This window comes from Chrysochloris asiatica, unplaced genomic scaffold (assembly GCF_000296735.1).
Source record: "Chrysochloris asiatica unplaced genomic scaffold, ChrAsi1.0 scaffold00037, whole genome shotgun sequence".
NCBI classification, from domain to species: Eukaryota; Metazoa; Chordata; class Mammalia; order Afrosoricida; family Chrysochloridae; genus Chrysochloris; species Chrysochloris asiatica.
Genome location: NW_006408555.1, coordinates 12782815 through 12806004, shown reverse-complemented (window position 1 = coordinate 12806004; position 23190 = coordinate 12782815). Strand labels below are relative to the sequence as shown.

At 51.3% G+C, this 23190-nt stretch overlaps 2 protein-coding genes across 3 annotated transcripts; both read left to right on the top strand.

Annotated features, from left to right (window-relative positions):
• Window positions 1-2472: 2472 nt before the first annotated feature.
• MON1B (MON1 secretory trafficking family member B) lies at window positions 2473-7312 on the top strand. 2 transcript variants are annotated; one of them, XM_006860152.1, is made up of 5 exons: window positions 2473-2626; window positions 3523-3828; window positions 4231-5050; window positions 5228-5375; window positions 7112-7312. In XM_006860152.1, exons 1-5 carry the CDS (start codon window positions 2479-2481, stop codon window positions 7310-7312), a joined length of 1623 nt encoding a protein of 540 aa, XP_006860214.1. In that variant the 5' UTR covers window positions 2473-2478. The 2 variants fall into 2 exon arrangements, with proteins under 2 accessions (XP_006860214.1, XP_006860213.1); XM_006860151.1 differs by lacking the exon at window positions 3523-3828 and having other exon boundaries at window positions 2479-2626.
• Window positions 7313-8064: 752 nt separating this feature from the next.
• SYCE1L (synaptonemal complex central element protein 1-like) lies at window positions 8065-21686 on the top strand. Its single transcript, XM_006860305.1, has 11 exons — window positions 8065-8329; window positions 15809-15871; window positions 17594-17653; window positions 17795-17869; window positions 18262-18309; window positions 18642-18693; window positions 20169-20232; window positions 20935-21004; window positions 21081-21204; window positions 21337-21421; window positions 21510-21686. The coding sequence occupies exons 1-11, from the start codon at window positions 8065-8067 to the stop codon at window positions 21684-21686; spliced, it is 1083 nt and encodes a 360-aa protein (XP_006860367.1).
• The last annotated feature ends 1504 nt before the right edge of the window (window positions 21687-23190 follow it).

Below are 23190 nucleotides of genomic sequence, written 5' to 3'. Positions count from 1 at the left end.
ACAACAAATCTGCGAAATGCTTCACAACATGGATGAACCTGGAAGACATTTCGCCAAGTGAAATTAGTCAACCACAAAAGGACAAAAATTCTATGAGATCATTGTTGTAAGAAAATGCTGGGTCGCTATGAGTGGGTACTGACTCCACGGAACAACAGTTGAAAAAACAATCAAACAATGCCTGAAATACGTTCTTGTTTCTTTTTCTTTTTAAAAAGCTTTTATTGTAAATTGAGTGATAGTTTACACAGCAGAGCATCGGCTTTGCACTCATCCTATCATGTTTCCTTTCATTGCAAAGATTACAACCCCCTCCATGCATCATCATTCAACAGTATTTCCTTCTGTTCCCCGTCCTTGTTTTGTAAATATGTTTTCATATTTTAAACTGGAATGTTAATGATTGCCTGGCTCTGCCTGGGGTCTGGTCCCTTGTTTGTAACATCTGATACGGAGCAACCACCTGGACAAACAAGCTCCAGGATCGTTAATCACGCATTCCTTCGACATGGCAATTAGGGTATCTTGACAACCTTCTGATTTAGTGCAAAATAACAGAATTATAGCCCACCTGCATGTTGTACTGATTAACATTGTTGAAGAACTACTGTTGAGTAGATTCCCACTCAGCGTGACCCTGTAAAGAGTTTCCCAGCAGCAGCTTGTGGATTTGAACTGCCATCTTGCGGTTCAAATCGACCTTTCCGTCCAGGAATCAGTATAAATAAATATTTATGTAAGTAGTACGAATATTATTTGTAGCCAAATGCTAACGGAACACCAATTAAGCCAGCCTGTTTGCTTTGGGGTATTCCGTTAGTCAATTTCCAAATAATAATTATACAGGCTTTTCTCTTTCTCTGCTTCCCCTGGCATGTTTATGGGCTGAGCTCAATTTCTCCAGGGCCTCAGACCCAAGATTTGAGGATAACACCACCACTGTCCTGGTGTGGCTCTGTGGGTTAATGCGCCAGACTGCAAAGTCGTTTGAACTGCAAGGTTGGCGGTTCAAGCTCACCAGCTGCTCCTAGGAAACCCTATACAGCGTCGCTATGGGTCAGAACTGACTCGACGGCACTTAACAACAACAAAAGCTATGAGGCACGACGCCTTCTCCTGGCCTCATTGCACCTCCAGGCTCACTAAGATGTCACCAGGATCCTTCAGGTTGTGACTCAAGGTGCCACCTGGCCACTGAATCCCTCTTTTCAAGCACGTGTAGACACACTCTGCAAGGGGACAGTCCCAGTTGAAGAGACGTCCTCCTCCCGCCCAGCCAGTGGCGTCGCGCAGAGACCAGAGGGGCACTTTCATATCAGCCAACGAGGACTCAGCAGCCTTTGAAAGCCACAGCCACACGCCCTTTTCCTCCCCGCCCCGTTGGCTGGGGATCCTAATAAGCATAGCTCCGCCCACAAGCTACTACCACACTGGTAGGGTCGCTGCATACTTTCGTAGGTTTTCCTTCGCTTTTCTGCGACACACCAATGAGGACGTTGAGGACGTTCTACTCCTGAGAGGCCCGCGTTCCATAGGCTGGTTAGGCGGCCGGTACAGCATTTCCTCTCTGTTTAGACCCTATCCCACTGCACCCCAAACGCCCATTTTCCCTGATAGACAAGACTGGATGAAGCAGGCAACACGTTATTGGTCGGGGGCTGGTATAGTCAGAACTGGGGTGGGGTGGGGAAACTTACGCCCTCTCGTGAAAAAAATAGAATCATTTAGAGCCTTCCTATTGGTCTCAGGAATTGTCATTCAGGTGATGGGGAGTTGCGTAAGCCATCAAACGTACAGTATTGGTCAGAATTAAAGAAGGCGGGATAGAGGCGGAGCGTACCCTTGTCTCGATTGGGCCAGAACGGACGTAGTCCTACCCTGTCTACTCCAGGATTGGCCGAGAACCTTCCTCACACCAAAGGTAAGAGAAGCTTGCCCGGCTTACCTCAGGTGACAGCTCGAGCCGGAACCGTGGGGCGCAGAGACCAGGGAACTCTGCGTCCTGGACCAGATCTGACGTAGCTCCTGGAGTGGCGTGCGCCATTTCAATGGTGAGCTAGTACTAGAGGGCAGTGGGAACGGAGGGGCTGGGGCATCGCTAGGAGAAACTAAAAGCTCCAAAACCGGAAGTCCCTCGAGAGTGGCATCACACCCGGAAGTGTAGCTAGCAGGCAGTCGCACCCGGAAGTGTGAAGCTGCCGCCGCTGCGGGAGATAGTGATATCGGGTCATTTGAGCCATGGATTGAGAACAGGTGTTTTTGTATCTTTTATTTCCTGCGAGCTGGTCGAGCTTCCCTTTTGAAAGTTGGAAGGTGTGGCACCTTTGGCTCATGACTTTGAATGTCTCAGCTGCTTGAAGCCCCTGGAGAGTCAGACTCGAGCTGTGTGGGCCAGGAGGCGGGGCTCGGTGAAGGCTTTTAAGAAGTTTCTGGGGGTGCCGGTCATTCCCGTACCTCGCCCTCCCCAGGGATGTGCAGATGGACGCCGGAGGAGACACTGTTGCTCCAGCCCCAGGGGACGTGGAGGACTTGGAAGCCACGCGCTTCTCCAGGGAGGATGCTGGAGATGGCGGAGGGGTTCCCAAGGGCCCACCAGACCTCAGAGATGGGGGCCTACAGGAAACAGGTGACTTGGTTGGGGGGGGGGTGGTCATCATTTTGAGCGGGAGAGCCCCTGGAGACTCAAGCACCTGGCTGGGTTAACAGGTGTCGTGGATGGAGTTGACGTGGTTGCGAATGGAATGGAAAGGAAGCCAGTGAGGGTCCGTGGACATTCAGCGAGAGGTGGTGAATTGGTCTTTCGAGACCAGTGTGCGGGAGGGATCCGTGAATGTCATAGGGAGCATGGTGCGAATGGATACTCATCGTGGTCATTGGAGTATCAGTGGACATCAATGGGAGTACACGGGAGAGTGGCGGGGAGGCGGTGGAGGTCAGTGACAGTACTGACAGTACTCAACAAGGGCTTAGTGACTTGTTGAGGTCTGTAGCAGTGGAAGTGATGAAAAAGCCGTTTGTCGGTGAATATTAATGGTGATCAGCCAGACTTGGGTGGGTGTTGTTGTTGTTGTTAAGTGCCGTCGAGTCGGTTCCGACCCATAGTGACCCTGTACAGGGTTTCCGAGGGTGTAAATCTTTACGGGAGTAGAAAGCCTCATCTTTCTCCCGCGGAGCGGCTGGTAGTTTCGAACCGCTGACCTTAAGGTTCGCAGCCCGATTCGTAACCACTACGCTACCAGAGCTCCTTTGGGTGGGTGTTACTGGTAGTTAATTTCTGTCATTGAAAGGGGACTTATCGGGTGCAGTGAGTACCATGAGCAACTATGGGATTATTTGGCCATCAGGGGGAATCTGTAAGCCTGTGTTCGTGGACGCCATTTAGTGGAGACCACGGGCAGTCAGTGGGGTCTGGATCAGGGGCTGGGGAGACACCTGGACATGTGCCCCAACACGCAGGGCTCATTGGGAGGCTGCTGGGAATTTGATGGAGGGACGATTTTCCCAGCAAGGGCTCCATTTCAGCATCCCAGGGCAAGGAGCAGTCACCAGGCGTGCTGCCATCGCTGCCCCAGGCCGAGGCCCCGTCAGGCACCTGTGAACTCTGGAGCCCTACAGCCCCTGCGAGTGGCACCGCGGGCCAGGCCGGGGACCCCAGTGACGAGGACTGGCGCAGCCAGCGCAAGCACGTGTTTGTGTTGAGCGAGGCAGGCAAGCCTATCTACTCCCGCTACGGCAGTGTGGAGGCTCTGTCGGCCACCATGGGCGTGATGACAGCGCTCGTGTCCTTCGTGCACAGTGCCGGTGATGCCATCCGCGCCATCTATGCCGGTGAGCCGGGGGATAGTCTTTTGGGGGGGCTGTGCCATCAGGGGGAGGTGCATCACTGTGTGGACCCGGTTCCAGCTCCCTGTCTGGGGTCCGTGTGCGAGTGGGGCTGGCTACCTTCGGAGACATAGACTCAGCGGGCTCCAGGGGGCTGGCCCGATGCTTCCTGGTTAGGTGGGAGTGTGGACTGCCTTTTGCTTGGTTTGTGCGGCTGAGCTGGAAGACTTAGCCCTTGCTCCTTCACCCCACAGCTCTGCACCCAGATCCCTTTAGAGTACCCTTCTGTCTGGCACCCCCAGCCCTGCCATGCTAGAGTAACTGTGGAGGACTCAGGCTGTGGGGAAGGAGGGCCCCTGCGCCCAGCTCTGACCCATGTCTCTCTCTGCTCACCCATCCGCTCCGCAGAGGACCACAAGTTGGTGTTCCTGCAGCAGGGCCCACTGCTGCTGGTGGCCGTGTCCCGCACCCCGCAGTCGGCCGCCCAGCTGCGCGGGGAGCTGCTGGCAGTGCACGCACAGATTGTGAGCACCCTGACCCGCGCCAGTGTGGCCCGCATCTTCGCTCACAAGCAGAACTACGACCTCCGCCGCCTGCTGGCCGGCTCAGAGCGCACACTGGACCGGCTTCTGGACAGCGTGGAGCGGGACCCCGGGGTGCTGCTGCTGGGCGCTGTGCGCTGCGTGCCCCTGGCGCGCCCGCTGCGGGAAGCCCTGGGCGCCCTGTTACGGCGCTGTACCGCCCCCGGCCTGGCGCTCTCGGTGCTGGCGGTGGGCGGCCGGCTGATCACCGCAGCCCAGGAACGGACGGTGCTGACCGAGTGCCGGCTGGACCCAGCCGACCTGCAACTGCTGCTTGACTGGGTGGGCGCGCCGGCCTTCGCGGCGGGCGAGGCATGGGCGCCCGTGTGCCTGCCTCGCTTCAACCCTGATGGTTTCTTCTATGCCTATGTGGCCCGCCTTGATGCCATGCCCGTCTGCCTGCTGCTGCTGGGCACCGACCGGGAGGCCTTCCATGCCATGGCCGCCTGCCGACGCATGGTTGAAAACGGCATGCGTACCCTTGGGGCCACCCACGATCTTGCAGCCATTGCTGGCCTCTCTAATGCACCTTCGGCCAGTGCCCCTGCCTACAGTGTGCGGGCCGTCGGGGCGCCCGGCCTCCGACACTTCCTCTACAAGCCGCTAGACATTCCGGACCACCACCGCCAGCTGCCTCAGTTTACCAGGTGGGCCCTGACCCCGTGGGCAGTCGTCGGGCAGGAAGTTTTGTGTGAGGGGTGGTGGTGCATGTCTAGTGGGGAAGGCTTGGCTCAAACTTAATTGAAAGCCCAACACTGAGAAAGGGAGCCGGGCCAGCCAGGAAGACCGTAGCCTGACCTTGCGTCCTCCTCCCTGCACTGTAGCCCCGAGCTCGAGGCCCCCTACAGCAGGGAGGAGGAACAGTACCGCCTGTCGGACCTCTACCACTGCCTGCACGCACGCCTCCACAGCACCAGCAGGCCCTTGCGCCTCATTTACCACGTGGCTGAGAAGGAGACGCTGCTGGCCTGGGTGAGTTCCTGCCGCCCTCTTGCCCACCCCCCGCTTCTCCTCTCTAGTCCACGCTGCTGTGGCCACCATTCCGTACTGTCTTTGAGGCCAGTGACAATCAGTCACGGTGTCTCATCATTCTGTTTGCTGGCCTCCTGCGGGCAGCCGGTACAGCAGCGTCTTGGACTTTCAGGAGGTCCCATTGACAAACACCCTGTTGACTACCTTAGTTCCACGTGGTACCCTCTGTCTGGGGTCTCCTTCCCTGGGGCCACCTCTGGGTGTCCGCTTTCACATCCTCTGGGTCTGCTAAGGGTAAGCTGAGCAGGGAGTCCTGGTATAATGCTGTAGGGTGAATGTTGTTAAGTGCCTTTGAGTCCATTCTGACTCATAGCTACCCAGTATAGGGTTTCCAAGGAGCTTGTGATGAGCTTGAACCACGGACCTTGCAGTTCAAACCAACTTTGCGGTCCAGTACTTATCCTACAGTGCCACACCAGGACTCTAATGGGATAAATACTGAACTGATAACTGCAAAACTGGCAGTTCAAACCTAACAGCCACTCCTTGGAAACCCTATATAAAATCACTGTGAGTTGGAACTGACTGGGTGGCACTGAACAACAGCAGTGAACCCATTGTGTAGCAGACATTGTTCTAGACCGAGCATTTTCTTTTTTAACTTTAATTTTCAAGTCCTGTATTGCTTACAGTTCAGTTGCCCAGTGAAACACAATTCCTGTGTCCTCTTCACATCCTTCCCTTAGGTGTTAACTTATCATCATCACCCAGGAACTTATCAAATCAGAATGAGCTACAGACTTGGGTCACATTTCACTAGCTGTCCTACCACTGACCTGTACACACGTAGCCTGGATTTATTGGGCCTCCCTCATCAGACTATTCTTCAGTCCTCTTCTGTCAGTGTGGAGAATGCCCCTCAACTTGGGTGTTTCTCATGTTTTTGTCATGACTGTATTGACAAGACCGTACAGTTTGGGACAGACATGTCACACAAGGGCTGCTGCCGCCTTCACTGCAGTCCATGATGCACACAGGACATGACATGAGTTTGTCCCACTGGTGGGAATTAACTGATCATCGGGCTCAGGCTGTGTCTACCATGTTTGTCCACTGTAAAGTTAGTATTTGCCCTTTTGTAAAGTTAGTATTTGTAATTAGTATCTTGTGATGCTGTAGACTCCCTGTTTTTCGTTATTTTCAGCCACTGATTTTAACATCATTGAAGGATTCTCACCTGCAGTTATCACACTTGTGTCGGTCAAGTGGTGATTTTTCTAACTGCATCATATTCCTTCTACATTGATTGGCTGGGACTCTACTGTAAGGGAGAAATTTTCCTCTTTCTGTGTACTTCTTCAGAGTTTATTTTACATCAGTATGGGCTGGTAGGTTTTGTTTCATTCAGTGGGCTAACATCCTTTGCTATTACTTGTTAAGATGTTCAGATGATCTCTGGCTCAGCCTGGCAAGCTCCTGTTGTGTTTGGAGGAGATACCCACATCAGTGTTCTTACTTACATCTCACGATGTTCCAGACTCATTTTGTTCTTTATCTGCACCTGTTCTGGAATCATTTTTCCAAAGAAACTTGTTACCTTTTAGTGTAGACAATGATACTTAGAAACCAAAATATATGGTGGGACCAGAATGTTAAATCAAGGGAGGCCTCCTTGAAGGGAGGACTAGACCAGCTTTGGCCCATCCATCTAACTCAGTCTCCCTTCAAACCCCCAGGTGACTTCCAAATTTGAACTCTATACTTGCCTCAGCCCTTTGGTGACCAAGGCAGGCGCCATCTTGGTGGTGACCAAGCTCCTGCGCTGGGTGAAGAAAGAGGAGGACCGGCTCTTCATCCGTTGCCCGCCCAAATACTCCACACCCCCAGCTGCCTCTGTGGACCAAGCTCCCCACAATGGCGTTTTCACTGGGCTCTGAAACGCAACATTTCCAGATGGGGAGCAACTCACTTTGGCTTTTGTTTCTGACCTTCGCCTGGAGGTGTGTGGCTCAGGGAGGTGTTTGCGGGTCCCTGTCTCCCTGGGGGATGAGACAAGATCTAAAGGCCTGACCACAAATGCGGGGGTGGAACAGACCAGCTCCCCCTCTGGGAAATCCTTGGTCCTCCCCTTTCCCTTCCCTCAGCCTCACCACCTCCACCTGGAGGACGTTCCAGGGCTGTTGCCTCCAAACCTGGGCACCACCTCTGTTCCTGTACCAGGAGACTCTCGGGCGGCCCACAGGGCTGGTGGGATCCCGGGCCTGGAGCCAGCCAGAGGATAACTTCAAGAAAGAACTACATAAAGACCTAAACAGCCGCATGAGGATGCTCCTTTGCCCTGTGTGCATTTCTGTTCATCTCTGCTCTGCCAAATAAGGACCCTATCCGTGTTGGCTACTGCTAGTGTTCGTGAGGAGGGGGCACCGGCTTCTCCAAATGGTGGGGACCCAGAACTGTGACTGACAAGGTGTGAGTTCTAAGCCTCAGTTTACAAATCTATGAAGTGGGCATGACCCCGTCTCATAGACTCTCGTGTACCACTGCATGACACGTGCACACCTGGTCTAGAGCTACCCCACCTGCACACCAGGGACCTAACGGGAAAGGGACCTCAGACAAAATCTGTCTGCGCACAACGCTCATTCCCCTACTGGCTGAATCCCCCAGTTGCAGATCTTCAGTATCACACATGCGCACCAACTGCCAACCAGGCACTCCCAATAAGCGCATGCCCAGAGCTGAAATATTGTCCATACCTCTTCTACCCTGGTCGACCGACTGGCGGCTATACCTGTACGCATGCGTATTGCAGAGCCCCTTCACTCCCCGCAAGCGTTTGGACCAATCACTGGCCAGTGCGCACACGCAGGTCCTGCACTGGAAAATGGCGGGGAGTTCTGAGACTTTGAAGATGGAGCCGCTGGGAGGAGCGGACGAGGCTGAGGAGGCTGAAGGTAGTCAGGGCGAGCGGTCTGCGCCTCTGTCGGCTGGGGCCCGAGGAGGAGGGAGTCTTCCCATTCCATTCAGGATAATTGTCTTTTTCTAAATGTCAGCCTTTTTTATTCAGGGGTAAGAAAACAACCACATTCCACAAAGTGGAGAGAAACGACCATGTGCCCATTCTCATCACCTAGATGAACTCTTCTGTGCGCTCTTAGATATGTTACTTAAGTATTTTAAGGTAAACACTGAATCATGCTGTGTGTGGCGCCTAAGCCCTCTGGCAGCTGAGGGAGGAACAGGGACCCCCGAGAGCATCGCCCACAGGCCCCACCTGCCGACAGGTGTCCTCGGGCTACCCTGTGGGCTTTTAGACCTTTTCCCAGGAGCACGGCTTCTTTGTAGGGCACTGATTGTTGGATGATGCTCCCCAGCCCCTGAGGGAGGAAACTGTCAGTCTTAGAGACAAAATGACAGTCCAGCCACAGGGGGCGATCGATCGGTCGCCACAGTGGACTCGGCTGGTCTGACGATTTAGTGGTTCCGATGCCGCAGTCCCCCGGGACCAGGTAGAAGAGCCCGTATTCAGGGAGGCAGGCGGCCGCATCTCTCCCGGAGGGACAGTGGGTGGGTTTGAACCACTGCCCCTCTGGTGAGCAGCCGAGCACACCACCAACTTAAGCCGCCAACGCTTCTCACCAGCCCCCAGTAGCGTCTCTGTCTTTTTTTTTTTTTTTTTCTATCGCAATGTTCAAAATGTATCCAATAGATAAAAGCAACATGGTGAGAGCCCGCATACCCGTCACAGCGCCCTCCTGTCTGCGGTCTCTGAATCTTTCTATTAAATGTGTTGGATCGCAGCCTGCCAGAGCGACCTATGGACGCGTCAGCAATGGTTAGGAGCCCGCAATCCGTTCGCGAGCCAGGGACCCGACTACAACAGACAAGACACTTGCCCTCTGTGCTGCCCTCACAACTGCTATGTTTGAGCCCATTGTTGCTGCCATTGTCGTCCCATCTCGTGGGGGGGCGGGGGGGGGCGGAGCTTTCTCGCTGACCCTCCACTGGAACAAGCATGATGGCCTTCTCCAAAGACGGATACCTCCTGACAACATGTCCAAAGTCCGAGAGACTCCGCCACACCATCCTCCCTTCTAAGGAGCGTCCGGGCTGTACTTTACCAAGACCGATTTATCTGTCTGCTCTTCCGGCAGGCCATGGTACTCTCAATATTTTTCACCAACAACATACAACAACCACTCGCTTTTTTATCGGTCCTAGAATGTAAGTAAGTTCCCTAAGAACAGGAACTGTGCTTACTGCTGGATCCCCAGCACCTGACACAAACGCCTGTTTGGGACACAGGAAGTACTCAGTTTTCTGTTTTTCCACTTAATGTGACTAATGAGATAACTGATGCTCTGAGACTAAGGCCACCAACGAAGGACAGAAATAATGAAGGACGATCCAAATGGTGGTGGTGGTGGTGTGTTACCTCATAGTGACCCTTTTTGTACAGGGTTTCCGAGGCTGTAAATCTTTATGGGAGCAGAAAGCCTCATCTTTCTCCCACGGAACGACTGGCAGTGTCGAACTGCTGACCCTGAGGTTAGCAGCCCGATTCTTAACCACTACGCTACCAGAGCTCCGTTTGATCCAAATGTTTTGTTGTTAAGCGCCGTCGAGTCAGCAACTCAAAGCGACCCTGTATGAGCCCTGGTGTTGCGCTGTGGGTTAATGCGCCAGACTGCAAAGGTCGGCGGTTCAAGCTCACCAGCTGCTCCTTGGAAATGATTCAAATAGATCCCATTTATTAAGTGGAGTTGTGGGTTTAATGTGCGAGACTACAAGGACAGTTTGAACTGCAGGGTTGAATCAGCACCAACTGGACAGCACTTAACCGCAACAATATGACTCCTGGTATGGAGTTATATCAGCATTGGACTGTGAACCACGAGGTCAGTAGTTCAGACCCACCAGCCGCTCCTGGGAAACCCTGTACTGTATGGCTATGAGTCGGAATTGACTTGGCTGCACTTAGCAGCAACAACATGGCTGCCATAGAGTCTTGGTGTGGTACTTTAGGGTAAGGTCAGCAGTTCAAACCCACCAGCAGTTGGAAACCCTATACAGGTGACCATGAGTCAGAAGTAACTCAATGGCACGTAACAACATGGCTGCCATTATGCCAAGATGGCAATGATTATTCTTTTGAAATTAAAGATACAATTAACTACACCAGCAGAGCAGAAGACAGAAAAGAAGACCTAGTTGCTATTTTTAGCACATCCAATGATGGCAGGAATAATATCTCATATTGACAACCCTGTGGGGAAGAAGGCCTGTTCTTGTGGTACCAGAAAAGCAGCAGCTTACTAGTAAAGACTCTGCTGGAGACAGTTTGGCAGGATGTTTTCCCACATATCCAGTCACCAGGCCAGGTAATCACAGAATATACAAATTTCTGGTCCAGACATGGTTAGTGGAGTGGCACTGGAGCAAACCACAGGAACCACACCTGTGCAGCAATTTTTGCTTTTAAGCAGAAAAAATATATACAAATTAAATACTCACTTAAAAAAGAACAGAAGACGTTCAAGTGGCCAATGAACATGAAGAAATGCTTGCGATCACTGGCCATTAAAGAGATGCAAATCAAAGCAGCTGAGGTGCCGTGTTACCCCAGCCTTAATAGCAAAGTTCAAAACACACACACAGAGAAAATAGCAAATGCTAAAGGAAGTGTGTAGACATTGGGACCCTCCTACATTGCTGGTGGGCCTGTGAAATACAATCACTGGAAAACCAGTGTAGCTCGGCCTTAAAAAGTTGGAAGTAGAAGCACCTTATGACTCAGGATATATCCTTAAGAAATAAGAGCCGTGACACAAATATGTATATATATACACTCTTGTTCATTGCTGCGCTGTTGACAATAGCAAAAAGATGGTGACTGTCTAAGCGCCCATCTCCAGAAAAATGGATAGAGACACTTGGATGCATACATACAGTGGAATACTGCACACTGTCAGAGAGTAATGATCTGCAAACCGTCTCATAACATGGGGGAACCTGGAGCACATCACACCGAATGAAAGCACACAGAAGAACAAACATCATCTGAGACCACTGCCACAAAGAGTCAAGAAAACACTTTCATGCTAAAAAGAAACATTCTGTGATGGTTACCAGGGATAGTGGGAGAGAGAGAATTATTCACAGGCTAGAGAGTAGACGTGTTAACTTGGGTGACGACGGGGAACGCAATGTATAGTAAGAGGGAGGTCGGCAGAAGAAAGGTGAAGGGAGCAAAGACACGGAAGAGTGCAAGAGAAAAAATGCTTTAATTTTGAAAAAAAGGATTAACATGTCATTATTTATTGACACAGAAGGATGTCCAAAGTAGAGAACAGCAGAAGTTGATTAAAAAAGAAAAGTCTACTATAGCGCTATCTATGTTTCATAAAAAATGCTGAAGGCTAAAGGCCTACGAGAGGAGACTGGGATATGGGGACGTGGGTTGGGGAGATGGTGCACAGGGAAATACAATTTTGAGATCAATTCCTTGATTATTCTTTTAGGAAAAGGTAAGTCCATACAGGATATTAAACCATAAAGGAAGAAGGCAGGCAACTTGTGACTGGCACCTTAAGCTATGATACTAATCCTGGATCAGCGCTGGCATCTTGGGGTTAATGATTAGACTGCAGTTACCTGGTAGCAAGTCTGTTTCCTAGTATATAGGAAATGCACACAGTTAAGAAGTATGTGGGATCATGTCTACAACTTATGAATCAGAAGTGCTCACAAATGGCGAATCTGATACAAGGGCAGATGGGAGTACCATGGCCCGTTTCTACAACATTCCTGTAGATCTGCAACTATTTCAAAATAAAGTTTTGAAAAAGGAGCTCATATGCCATAGACTGTTTTGCAACATGGAATGCTGGGAGGGGTATGATTTGGTTTTAAGATGTTAGCTAGATTTTTTTTTTTTTTTTTAAATGACAGGTCTTTATTTTTAAGGACAGGTATTAGCAATACAGTGAAACTTACAAAGATAGTCGCACTAGGCAGTTGTAAAGACATTTGGGAAATTCAGAACCAATGGTAGTTCCTTGGTACTGGGTAATGTTAAGGGGTCATTATTAGTCTTGTTCGTGTGCCATCTAAGAAAATGTCCTTAAATTGTTGAGACACAATCAAGGATTTGTATATGAAAGAGCCTCCCAGGGTGGAACTTGCTTGAAAACTACTTGTTCTCAGGATAACCTTATTGTTGTTAAGTGCTGTCAACTCCAGAACAAAACACTGCCCGGTCCTGGGCCACCCTCGCCATTGTTAGTTTGAGCCCATCGCTACCACCACTATGTCAGTCCATCTCGTTGGAGGTCTTCCTCTTTTTGACTGACCCCCCACCTTGCCAAGCACAATGTCCGTCTCCAAGGACTGGTCCCTCCTGATAACATATCCAAAGTACAAGAGACAAAGTCTCACTGTCCTCACTTCGGAGTATGACAAACTGACAGACGGGTGGTGGGAAGGGTAAGCTCAGCTGAAGCAAAGGCTGCCCTTGTGGTTTGCAGCCCAACTTGTAGCCCACTACGTTACCAGGAATCTTTACAAATGTTGATGCTGTTGGAGTCGGTTCCGACTCATAGCGAGTCTGTACAGGGTTCCCGGGGCTGTAAATCTTTACGGATGCAGAAAGCCTCATCTTTCTCCCATGGAACAGCGGGTAGTTTCAAACTGCTGACCTTAAGGTTCACAGCCCGATTCATAACCACTACGCTACCAGAGCTCCTTTCCAAATGTTGATAGAAGTAGCTCAAAATAAAGTGTGAGTTTCCATAGCCATCAGTGCATGAGAATGTCTACTTTCTCGGGTTCTCACAGACTCTGGCCATTGCCAGACTTTCCATATTTGCAGAATCATTTGGTGCAAATGTCTCCCTGGCTTAATCTGTGCCTCTTCAGTCATGGGTAGTTGCTCTTTCATGTGTCTGTTGGTCACTAGGGTATTTTTGTGAACTGTCCTTACCCTTTCCTAACTCGTGGATAAAAAAGGTATCTCCCTTTCTTGATACTGCTTGAGTTTGTTTACATGATGGACATTTCTAGTATGTACAGAACTAGAGCGGATACTGTGACAGCTTCCTTGAATCCCTCTTGAAGCCTCAACAGTTATCAATTCCTGACCAGCTCTCTTTCCTCTCTCATCCATCTATCCCCTACCACTCATTTCACTGAAACAAATCCCTGCCTGATGTTACTTCCTTCACAATTATTTCTGTATAGGTCTCTATAAAAAACAAACAAACAAAAAAATGCCCATGCTACCTACCATCACCTCACCTAAGAAATAGCAATAATTGCTTTATAGCACCAAATAATCAGGCCTCGTCGTTCCCTGGATATCTTAAATGTTTGGCTTGCTTTTACAAAATGTGTATTTGAACAAGGATCCAAACAATATCTATTCATTGCAATTCATCTAAGAAGTCTCTTTTTTAATCTCTAGGGGTTCTCCTTTCCCCTCCACCCATCTCCTTTTTTTCCCCCCTTGCAATCTCTGTTGAAGAAGCCCAATTGCTTTGCCTTACATTTCACAGTCTGGGTGCTACTGATCACAGCCCTATAGTGTCACTTAACAAGTGCTTCTGTCTCTTATATTTCCTCTAAATGGTATTTCAGGATAGGTCCGATCATCAGACAACATCTTTGATATCCCGTGCAAATAAAGTTTTACTAAAGGTAATACAGAAATGGCTGCAAGCATACAGTGACAGAGAATTTCCAGAGGTTCAAGCCGGATTCAGAAGAGGACATGGAACAAGGGATATCATTGCTGATGTCTGATGGATCTTGGCTGAAAGCAGAGAATACCAGAAAGATGTTTACCTATGCTTTATTGACTATGCAAAAACTTTCGATTGTATGGATCATGACAAGGTATGAACAACATTGCAAAGAATGAGTATTCCTGAACGCCTAATTGTGCTCATGAGGAATCTGTACATGGACCAAGAGGCAGTTGTTTGAACAGAACGTGGGAACACTGAATGGTTTAAAATTAAAAAAGGTGTGCGTCAGGGTTGTATTCTTTCACCATACTTACTCAACCTGTATGCTGAGCAAATAATATGAGAAGCTGGGTTATATGAAGAAAAAAGTGGCATCATCATTAACAACCTGTGATATGCAGATGATACAAGTTTGCTTGCTGAAAGTGAAGAGGACTTAAAACATTTACTGATGAAGATCAAAGACCACAGCCTTTGATATGGATTTCATCCCAATGTAAAGAAACCAAATATCCTCACCGCTGGACCAATAAACAACATTCTTATCAATGGAGAAAAGATTGAAGTTGTCAAGGACCTCATTCTTCTTGGATCAACTATCAACACTCATGGAAGCAGCAGTCAAGAGTTCAGATGATGTATTGCATTAGGCAAATCTGCTGCACAAGACCTTTTTAAATTGTTAAAGAGCAAAGATGTCAGATTGAGGACTCAGGTGCGCCTGCCCCAAGCCATGGTATTTTCAATCACCTCATATACATGCAAAAGCTGGACAGTGAATAAGGAAGACTGTAGAAAAATTGATGCTTTTGAGTTATGGTGTTGGAGGAGAATATTGAAAGTGCCATGGGCTGCCAAAAGAACTAACAGATTTGTGTTGGAAGAAGTGCAGCCAGAGTGCTCCTTGGAGGCCAGGGTGGCCAAACTTTGTCTCTCATACTTTGGCCATATTGTCAGAAGGGACCAGTCACTGGAGAAGGTTATCATGTTTGGTAAGGTGAAGTGTCAGAAAAAGAGGAAGACCCCAGTGAGATGGATTGGCAAAGTGGCAGCATCTGTTGGCTCAAGCGTGGCAACAATCGTGAGGTTGGCCCAGGACTGGGCAGTGTTTGGTTCTGTTGTGCATAGGGTCGCTATAAGTCAGTACTGAGTCAAGGGTACTTAATAACAACAACAATTCCGCTTCCATTGTTGCTTTTGCCGGAATCCTTCCTACGCAGCGCTGCGCTCTCCCATAGTTGTCTTTATTAATGTTGGCAGCCCTTACCTAGCCCCATGACTTCTTAAAGACAGCACATTGCAGCCTCTCGTGACTGTAAGGAGCGCTGGGTGCATCTATTGGCCCCATTGCACTGGCTAGGACAGCAGAAAGAACGTGGACAGCAGCGAGAATACACCCCACCCCCTTCTTTCGCAACTGAGGTTCATTAGGGACTGTCTGTGGTGTCCTTGGACCCTTCAGAGAGGAGCTCTTAGAGACCCTGATTCACTCAGAGCATACCATCAACCTCAGGGTCACGGGACAAGTAATGTCTCACTGGGGCTCCGCTCTGGCTGCACACCTGCCCTCAACTCATGCCCAGCTCCAGCCCAAGGATGTCTGTGCAACCCACTGGGACTGCCCTCCCTCCCTTCTTTCCCAGATGGACCTCTCACTGGACACAGTAATTCTGGTTTTCATCTCCACAGGGCAGGCCAAGTCTCTGAAGACAACTGATGACTTGCTGGCAATGGTGGCAAAGCTGCAGAAAGGTCCTGGGACACCTGGTCTGAGGCTCGGCCTGGGGCTAGGCCTGGGGCTCGGAGACAGAGAGCTGGGTGGGGTTCAAGCCCAGCCCCCGCAACTCACAGCCTTAGGGGAACCCTGCCATTACTGTTCCTCCCTCTTAGACAGTCTAATCAACAGAGCCTAAAATAGGGCTCCACAGTTGAAAAGTCACCAAGTCCAGAGGAGAAAACATGCCATCCTCCAACACTCCCCCATTTCTCTGCCTCACAAGCCAGCAGCAATTGGTGAAAACTAAAAAAATAAACTTTATGTATTGTAGCAATATATATATATATACAACATTTGTGATACCAACCACTTTTACATGTGCTGTCCAGCCTCACCAGGCATGTTACCCTGCCATCTACACTATCCAGTCCCACAGCTTCCCCCCCCACGCCCCCCCAGGCTAACCATTACTGAATGTAATGGAAACCTTGGCCTGACTACCTACAGTCGTGGTCACAGACAGTATCTGTCCCTTTGTAGACAGATTTTAAAGTGTAAAGCAGTTTAAAATGTAAGAATTTTTCAATTCTCAGTGTCTTTGTACAGGTGCTTTTTCATAAGTTCACGAGTATGTACTCACTGCCTACCCTTTATATACACAAAGGAGAAAAGGTCATTCAGCTGCTGCTGGTGTACCTGGCGGTGTTTGTTGAAGGGGACTAGGGGGTCAGCCAGCACGCAGTACCCACCTCAGGTAGTGCAAGGGTTTGATGCTGCCCCCACCCCGCCTGGCCCCAGTCTATCTTCATCTTCCAACTCTCCATCCAATCCAATCTAAGGGAGCCCTCCATGGTCGCTGTAGGCAGAAGCATACTGGAGCGGCTGTCCAGGCTAGGTCTCCATAGACAAACTGCAGGATTGGAGATGTACCAAGAAGCCCAGCTTCTGAAGTAAACCAAAGGTCCGCCCTGGGATTTCAGTCCTTTGCCTCACAATTTGCAGAGCACTTCCTTTTCTGGGCCTAATGAAGGGACTGCACAGTGCTTAGGGCTGGCAGTGAGACCATAATGTGGGGGCGGCTTCTCTTTCTGCCTCCTGGGCCCTGCTGACCTAGGAGCCTGAGAAGGATTAGGAACAAAGTACTGAAACTGAGCATTTAGAGATGACTAATGCAGCACTGAGCTCGCTGCCACCCCCACAGCATGAAAGCAGTGTGTTCCCCTTTTCTCAAATGAGGCCATGTGAGAGCCCAGAGGAACAGATGGGAGCAACCAGCATCCTGCCAGCCAGGCTTTAACAAGGCTCCGGGGCTCCCAGTGCACTCAGAATTCCATCTAACATCTCACCTGGGTACAGTAGGCCCAGCGAGATGACCCGCTTCCCTTTCACCCACTTTACCTCCCGCCACACCAGTCCCTCACTGCTGCTTTGCACACTTGCCTCATTTGCCTGCACAGTGCCTCATTTGCCTGCACAGTTTGTACCTGCTGCTTGCTCCATCTGGAATACCCCCACCCTGAGCACCACAGTGCCTTTCTCCTCACTTCATCCTACTTCTCTCTGCTCTTCAACCTCCACAGTTCCCCTCGCAGCAGGTGCTACCTGCCACCTGACCTGACATCAAACTTGCCCTTCTTTCCTGCCCATATCCCAGCCCAGCATGGGCCTGGCACAGAGCCCAGCACACAGCAGGTGCTCAATAGATGCATGGTGACTCCATCAGGCACGTCTGGCTCAGTCTGTCTTTCCTTCTGCAGAGGGGAGCCTGGAGCCACAGATCGAGGACCTGATCCACCGCATTAACGCGCTCCAGCAAGGTAAACTGAGGCCACCAGAGCCTGCACTTCTGCATCCGAGGCCCCTGCAGGGCGATTTCAGGACCCATGAGAAAGGTCTGCAGGAGAACAGGCAGGCTGGAGCCTGGCTCACACAGCGTCTCCTTCCCTCCTTTGGTTTAGCAAAAAGGAAAGCCAGCGAGGAAGTGGGAGAGGCCCTTGCGCTCTGGGAGGCCCTGCACCGGGAGCTGGACTCTAGTAAGTGGGGATCAGGACCCGGACGCCCGGCCCCCTGCATTCTCTCTGAGGCTCCACCTCCAGCCTCCACTCCCTGGCTTCCAACACTCTCGGCATGGTGACCCACATGGCCAGTGCTCTCTTACATCTCCCCTCACACTGCATGCAGACTGACTCTTCCCCTGTGACACTCCGCTTAATGTGTTCCTGCCAAGCCCCCACTGGTGCCTGTTGAGTCCTTCTCCCCTCCAAGTCCATCAGGTGCATTCTGCAGGCCATTCAAGCCTGTTCTCAGTGCCCAAGGCACCACCTCTCCGGGAACCCACAGACCTGGGGCGTGGCTCCTGTTTGCGGGTGGAGTGGGAGCTCAGGACTTGGCTCCCCCTGGTCTGAAGTGTCACTGTATGTTCTAGTGAATGTGGAAAAAGTACACCTAGAAGAGATCCTGAGCAAAAAGCAAGGTACTACCTCTCACTGCCCTGCTTATTCTACTAACCATCTGACAGAGTGCTGTAGGAGAAGCACTGGACTGCTAACCTCAAGGTTGGTGGTTCAATCCCACCAGTTGCTCTTCAGAAACCTTATGTCGGGTAGCTATGAGTCGGAAATGAGTGAATGGCACCTAACAGCCAGACAAAAGCCCATCTGTTTAAACCCGAGTCCCCACGCTTCCCTCTCAGATCTTCCCATTACTGCCACTGCCCTCAGAGTGACCACCAGTTAACCTGTGATGTGGGCCCCAGGACCCCCACCCATGAGTTGTCACAAGGCCCCTTGGGGTGTTTCTCCACAGAGACACTGAGGATCCTGCACTTGCACTGTCAGAAGGACCATGCTGGACAGAGGTAAGGGCCTGGCCACCTCTTCCCCCTGGAGGGAGGGAGGGAGAGCTAGAGAAAGCACCTTATGTCCCTGCTGAAGAACAGAGCCATCAAACAAGAAACTGCCCACTCAGCTCTGACAGGATGTGGTGATGTCACCTTTAACAGGTTTGCCAACTTGTTTATGAAATGAATTCCTTCTGCTAGGGTTTTCTCCATCTTTCCTCGTTACTCATCCAGCTCCTCTGCCTGCCAACCATGTGTCTGTACATTCAGGCTTCCACTCATCCAGTTACTCGGCCATCCGTACTTGGTCTACCCATGCATTAACCCAACCAGCCCTCCATCCTTCTAGTCACCCACAGAAGGAGCTCTGGGAGCGTAGTGCTTACAAACCTCAAGGTCAGCAGTTCAAAATGACTAGGGAGAAAGATGAGGCTTTCTGCTCCCAGAAAGATTTACAGTCTCAGAAACCCTGTGCAGGGTCACTATGAGTTGGAACCGACTCACCAGCACGCCACACCACCACCACTATACACACATGTGTCCAGTCCTTCAACCAACCAGACAGCCATAATCTCTCCAAGTGCCTGTCTTCCACCCATCCTCTTCAGCCTTCCAACCATCCCTTCACCTCACCTTCCTCTCAACAGTCTTTCATTTCTCCACCCAGCCATCTGTCCACCTTCAGCACAGGTATTTACACAGCCCTGGATACAGCCTCATGCATGGAAGCGACACAATTTCAGTGTGTGGGGAATCCTGATGATGGTGTGTGTGTGTGTGTGTGTGTGTGTTTTCTGAGGACTCTGTTCTTTACTGACCTAATCCTCCTGAGGACATTTACAGGCGTGGAGACCAAGGCTGTCCTCCCTCCACCAGCAGCCTTTTCAAGATGAAGACATAAATCCAGAGAGGTGGAGTGACTCAGCTAGGGTAGCAGATGCAGACTTTCAAACCAGGACTGTAGAATCTCCATGATGCACAACCACCACACTCATCACCGGGGTTTCTTGGGAAGACCAAGTCTTGACAAGAGACAGATGGACAGGGTGATGGTCTCAACAGAGCCCCAAAAAGTTCACATTCAAACAATGGAAGCAAGAAAGGGGATACTGGGAACACACCCCCATGCCCATTCCTGCAGGTGCAAGCGTGACACAGAAACCATGACTGAGGGCTGCCTTTCCCTTCTCAGGAAGCATGTGTGGCAGGACAGCCCGGAGCACGTTTCCATCCTTGACTCTCAGAGCGCAGAAAGGAATGAGCAGAGGAGGCTGGGGTAACTCACCCCGGAGCCTGGGCCTGGTGGGCCTCTGGGTGTGGTAGGAGGACCAAGGGAACGTTTGTGGGAAGAGGAGCTGTGGGAACCAAGACCTAAGGGATCAAGCCCATGAAGGTTCTTCCTGCAGAGGGAGCGGACCGGGAAGAGGTCAGCAGGCCTGTGGTGAGGAGCCCGCAGCCTTGACAGGCCTCACTCCTGGGTGGCCGGCCCCTAGGGTGGATGTTGAAGAACAGTTGGAGGAGCTGATGGGCCAGCACAAGGACCTCTGGGAGTTCCATGTGAGCCATCTCCAGGGACACTCCTCCAGCTTTAGCGTCTCCAGTGGACAGCGCCCCTCCCCACTCAGCCCCTCTACTCCACTCTCCATGCAATCCCTCAACTGTTAGCAGGGCACTTCTCCTGCCCCGCCGCACCACACCGAGCACCTTAGGCCCAGACGGTGAGACTAGCATGGCCGATCCCTCCTGCTCCACCTACAATGGGAACCCCACAGAGGCTCCAAAGGTCTTTCCTGCCCTCAGCTGATGTCCATCAGGGGAGGGGGGCACTGGTGAGCCAAAGGACAAGGGTGCTGTCTACAAGCTGGTTGGGCACAGGGGAGGCACACGACCTGGAGACAAGACAGTCAGCAGGTGAATTGATCCTGTGGTATCCAGGGGGATGTCCAACTGAGCAGCTGATGGACCTGAACCACGAGTCAGGGAGGATGCACCCAGGGAGGCACCGGGGGCCAAGGCTGAGTCAGACTACTGTTGTATGGTGCATTTGTGGAATGGCGGAGGGGGGAGGTATACAGGGGGTAGGAACAGGTCAGATGCAGAGGTACATGGGTCCCTTCCAGAGGCTGGCCACAGCAGAAAATGCACATGGGGTTCCTAAGTAGTTGGATGAATGATCTAATTGGGGTTGGGGGTGGGGCTGGGGCGCAGTGCCTGACTGACAGACTGACTGAATGACTGACAGACCTCCTCTCCTGGCAGATGCTGGAGCAGCGACTGATCCGGGAGATGGGTGCCCTGGAGTGTAGCAAGGCTCAGCTGCTCACTGATGGTGAGCCTGGGGCGGGGGCGGGGCCAGGCCCAGCCTGCCTGAGTCCAGCCCTATCTGACAGCCTGGGGGTCCACAGAGACGGTGGTGCGAGCCAAGCTGGAGGAGGTGGGGCGCAGGCTGCATTCACCACTGGAGGTCCAGGAAGCCCTGGCCTGGAACAACCAGCCCCTCCTGCAGAACCCTGAAACCACAGCCTTCAGGTGAGAGGAGGGAAGGGGTCAGAGGACCTGGGATGCCTCACCAGCCCCTCACCCTCCTGCTTGACCTCTGTCTGGGGGTTCTCTAGACTCCTGCTCTCCCTCTCTCTCTCTCCTCCATGGCACTTTTCCCAGGCTGCCAGCGGAGCTGGAGTTGGTCCAGCACCAGGTCCCTGCCCAAGCCCAGGCTGCCCCAGAGGATGAGGCCTGCAAAGGAGAAGTAGGAAGCAAGGGACAGGGGTGAAGCGGGTGGGGTGGCCCCTGTGATGGGCCTGTGGGGAGAAGGTCCCCTTCCATGTGGGGCCAAGACCTGGGTGGAGGTGAGGGTGCAGAGCCAGATCCCCACAGGCCAGGACCTTCTCCCCAGTGCTGTCTGTGAGAACAATGGAGAGCCCCCCCTAGAGCTGGCACTGCTGCCCCCTAAGCCGCCTGGATCTCCCAGTCAAAGCCTGCCAGGAAATAAAGGCCCTCACTTCCTGGGCTGAGTCTGTGTGCCTGCAGTCTGTGGGGTGGAGGGACTAGCCCCAGGCAGGTGCCTCTGAGCAGGTGATGGAGTAAGTGAGGGTCACGGCCCCCCTAAGGATGCAGCCCCAACTCCCACTGCCTCATCCAGGTTCCTGAACCAGCTAGTCTTCCAAAGAGCTGGAGCTAGGGGAACCTGTTTGAAAACTCAGTCAGTAGGTCCTGCCCCTCTCCTGTGACTAAGGTAGTCTCCAGCCTCCTAAAGTCAACTGCTCCAGACCCTGGGACCTGCCTGCCCCCTCCACATGCAGTTGTAGTTCCCCAGAAACTTGGCCACACTTCCCAATACTCTAAGCAACCTCCTGGGGACTTCTGTTCACACCACAGGTCTGTTCAGCAGGTAGGCTCCTCAGGGAGGTGGTCCGAGCTCTTGGATGTTAGCTGTGTCAAATCCAGGTTGCAGACTTGACCATTGTGATCCCTAGAGTTTCCCGAGCTGATCTTCAGAAACAAGTCTCCAGGAGTTTCTTTCTAGTCTGTCTTAGTCTGTAAGCTCTGCTGACATCAGCCACAGCGGGTGGGGTGGGGTGGGGTGGGGGGTCAGTGGGGGAAGGTGGCCTGTGACATGCCTCGGTGGAAACTGAATCCAGCTCTCACTAAGCAGATGCTCTCACTACACTGTCATTACCAGACACGTGTTTGCCATGGGGCCAGGGCAGGTCTCCTGACAAGAGTCTCACCTGGCTCAACAGCCCCACGTACCAAACAGAAACCAACATTGCTTGCCACAGTCTCGGGTATAGCAGTTTCCAGAAAAACTCAGACTGATGAGTTTTTACTCAGCATTTAGGATTTACTCAAAATTCTTCCCAACCTAGATAGAGTTTACGAATTCGGGGTCATTTTCCCATAATCAAGATTGAATCATAGCTCAGCTAACATCTCACCTCTATCATATTTTCCTATAAAACAGAAAGTTAGCCCACAATCCAATTTATGCAAGATAAAAGGGTTTTCTAAATAGCTGTCTCTATTCCTCAAATCGGAATCCTAGTGTGGCACTGTGGGTTAATGCGCCAGACTGCAGAGCCATTTGAACTTCAAGGTTGGCAGTTCAAGCTCACCAGTTGCTTCTTGTAAACCCTATATAGGGTCACTATGGGTCGGAATTGACTCGACGGCACTCAACAACAACAGCATTCCTCAAATCTGTGAGCAAACTTATTCCAAAATCTCAATTTGAGCATCTCTTTCCTGAGGTCACTTCCAGTTCTAATACTGTATCAGTCAGAATAGGCTCCAGAAAATAACATAACATCCAAACTAGGTAAATGAGGAGAGTTGAGCAAAATGTCTGTTTACAAACTTATGGAATGGGCAGACTCAGGCTATGCAGAATGAGATGCGGAAGAGGGAAAGGGAAGAATCCGATTTCAGAAGTCACACCTAGAGGAAGCTACTGGAAAGGACAACAGGGCAGAAGCAACTCCGCAAGGAGGGAGCTAGGTCCTCCTGACCTCCTACTCA

Coding starts and splice junctions, on each gene's coding strand:
- MON1B (XM_006860152.1), top strand. CDS start 2,479: ATGGACGCCGGAGGAGACACTGTTGCTCCAGCCCCAGGGGACGTGGAG. Junction 2,627..3,522: donor TGGGGGCCTACAGGAAACAG/GTGACTTGGTTG, acceptor GCTCCATTTCAG/CATCCCAGGGCAAGGAGCAG. Junction 5,051..5,227: donor CAGCTGCCTCAGTTTACCAG/GTGGGCCCTGAC, acceptor CCTGCACTGTAG/CCCCGAGCTCGAGGCCCCCT.
- SYCE1L (XM_006860305.1), top strand. CDS start 8,065: ATGCGCACCAACTGCCAACCAGGCACTCCCAATAAGCGCATGCCCAGA. Junction 20,233..20,934: donor AGGACCTCTGGGAGTTCCAT/GTGAGCCATCTC, acceptor CTCTCCTGGCAG/ATGCTGGAGCAGCGACTGAT. Junction 21,205..21,336: donor CCTGAAACCACAGCCTTCAG/GTGAGAGGAGGG, acceptor CACTTTTCCCAG/GCTGCCAGCGGAGCTGGAGT.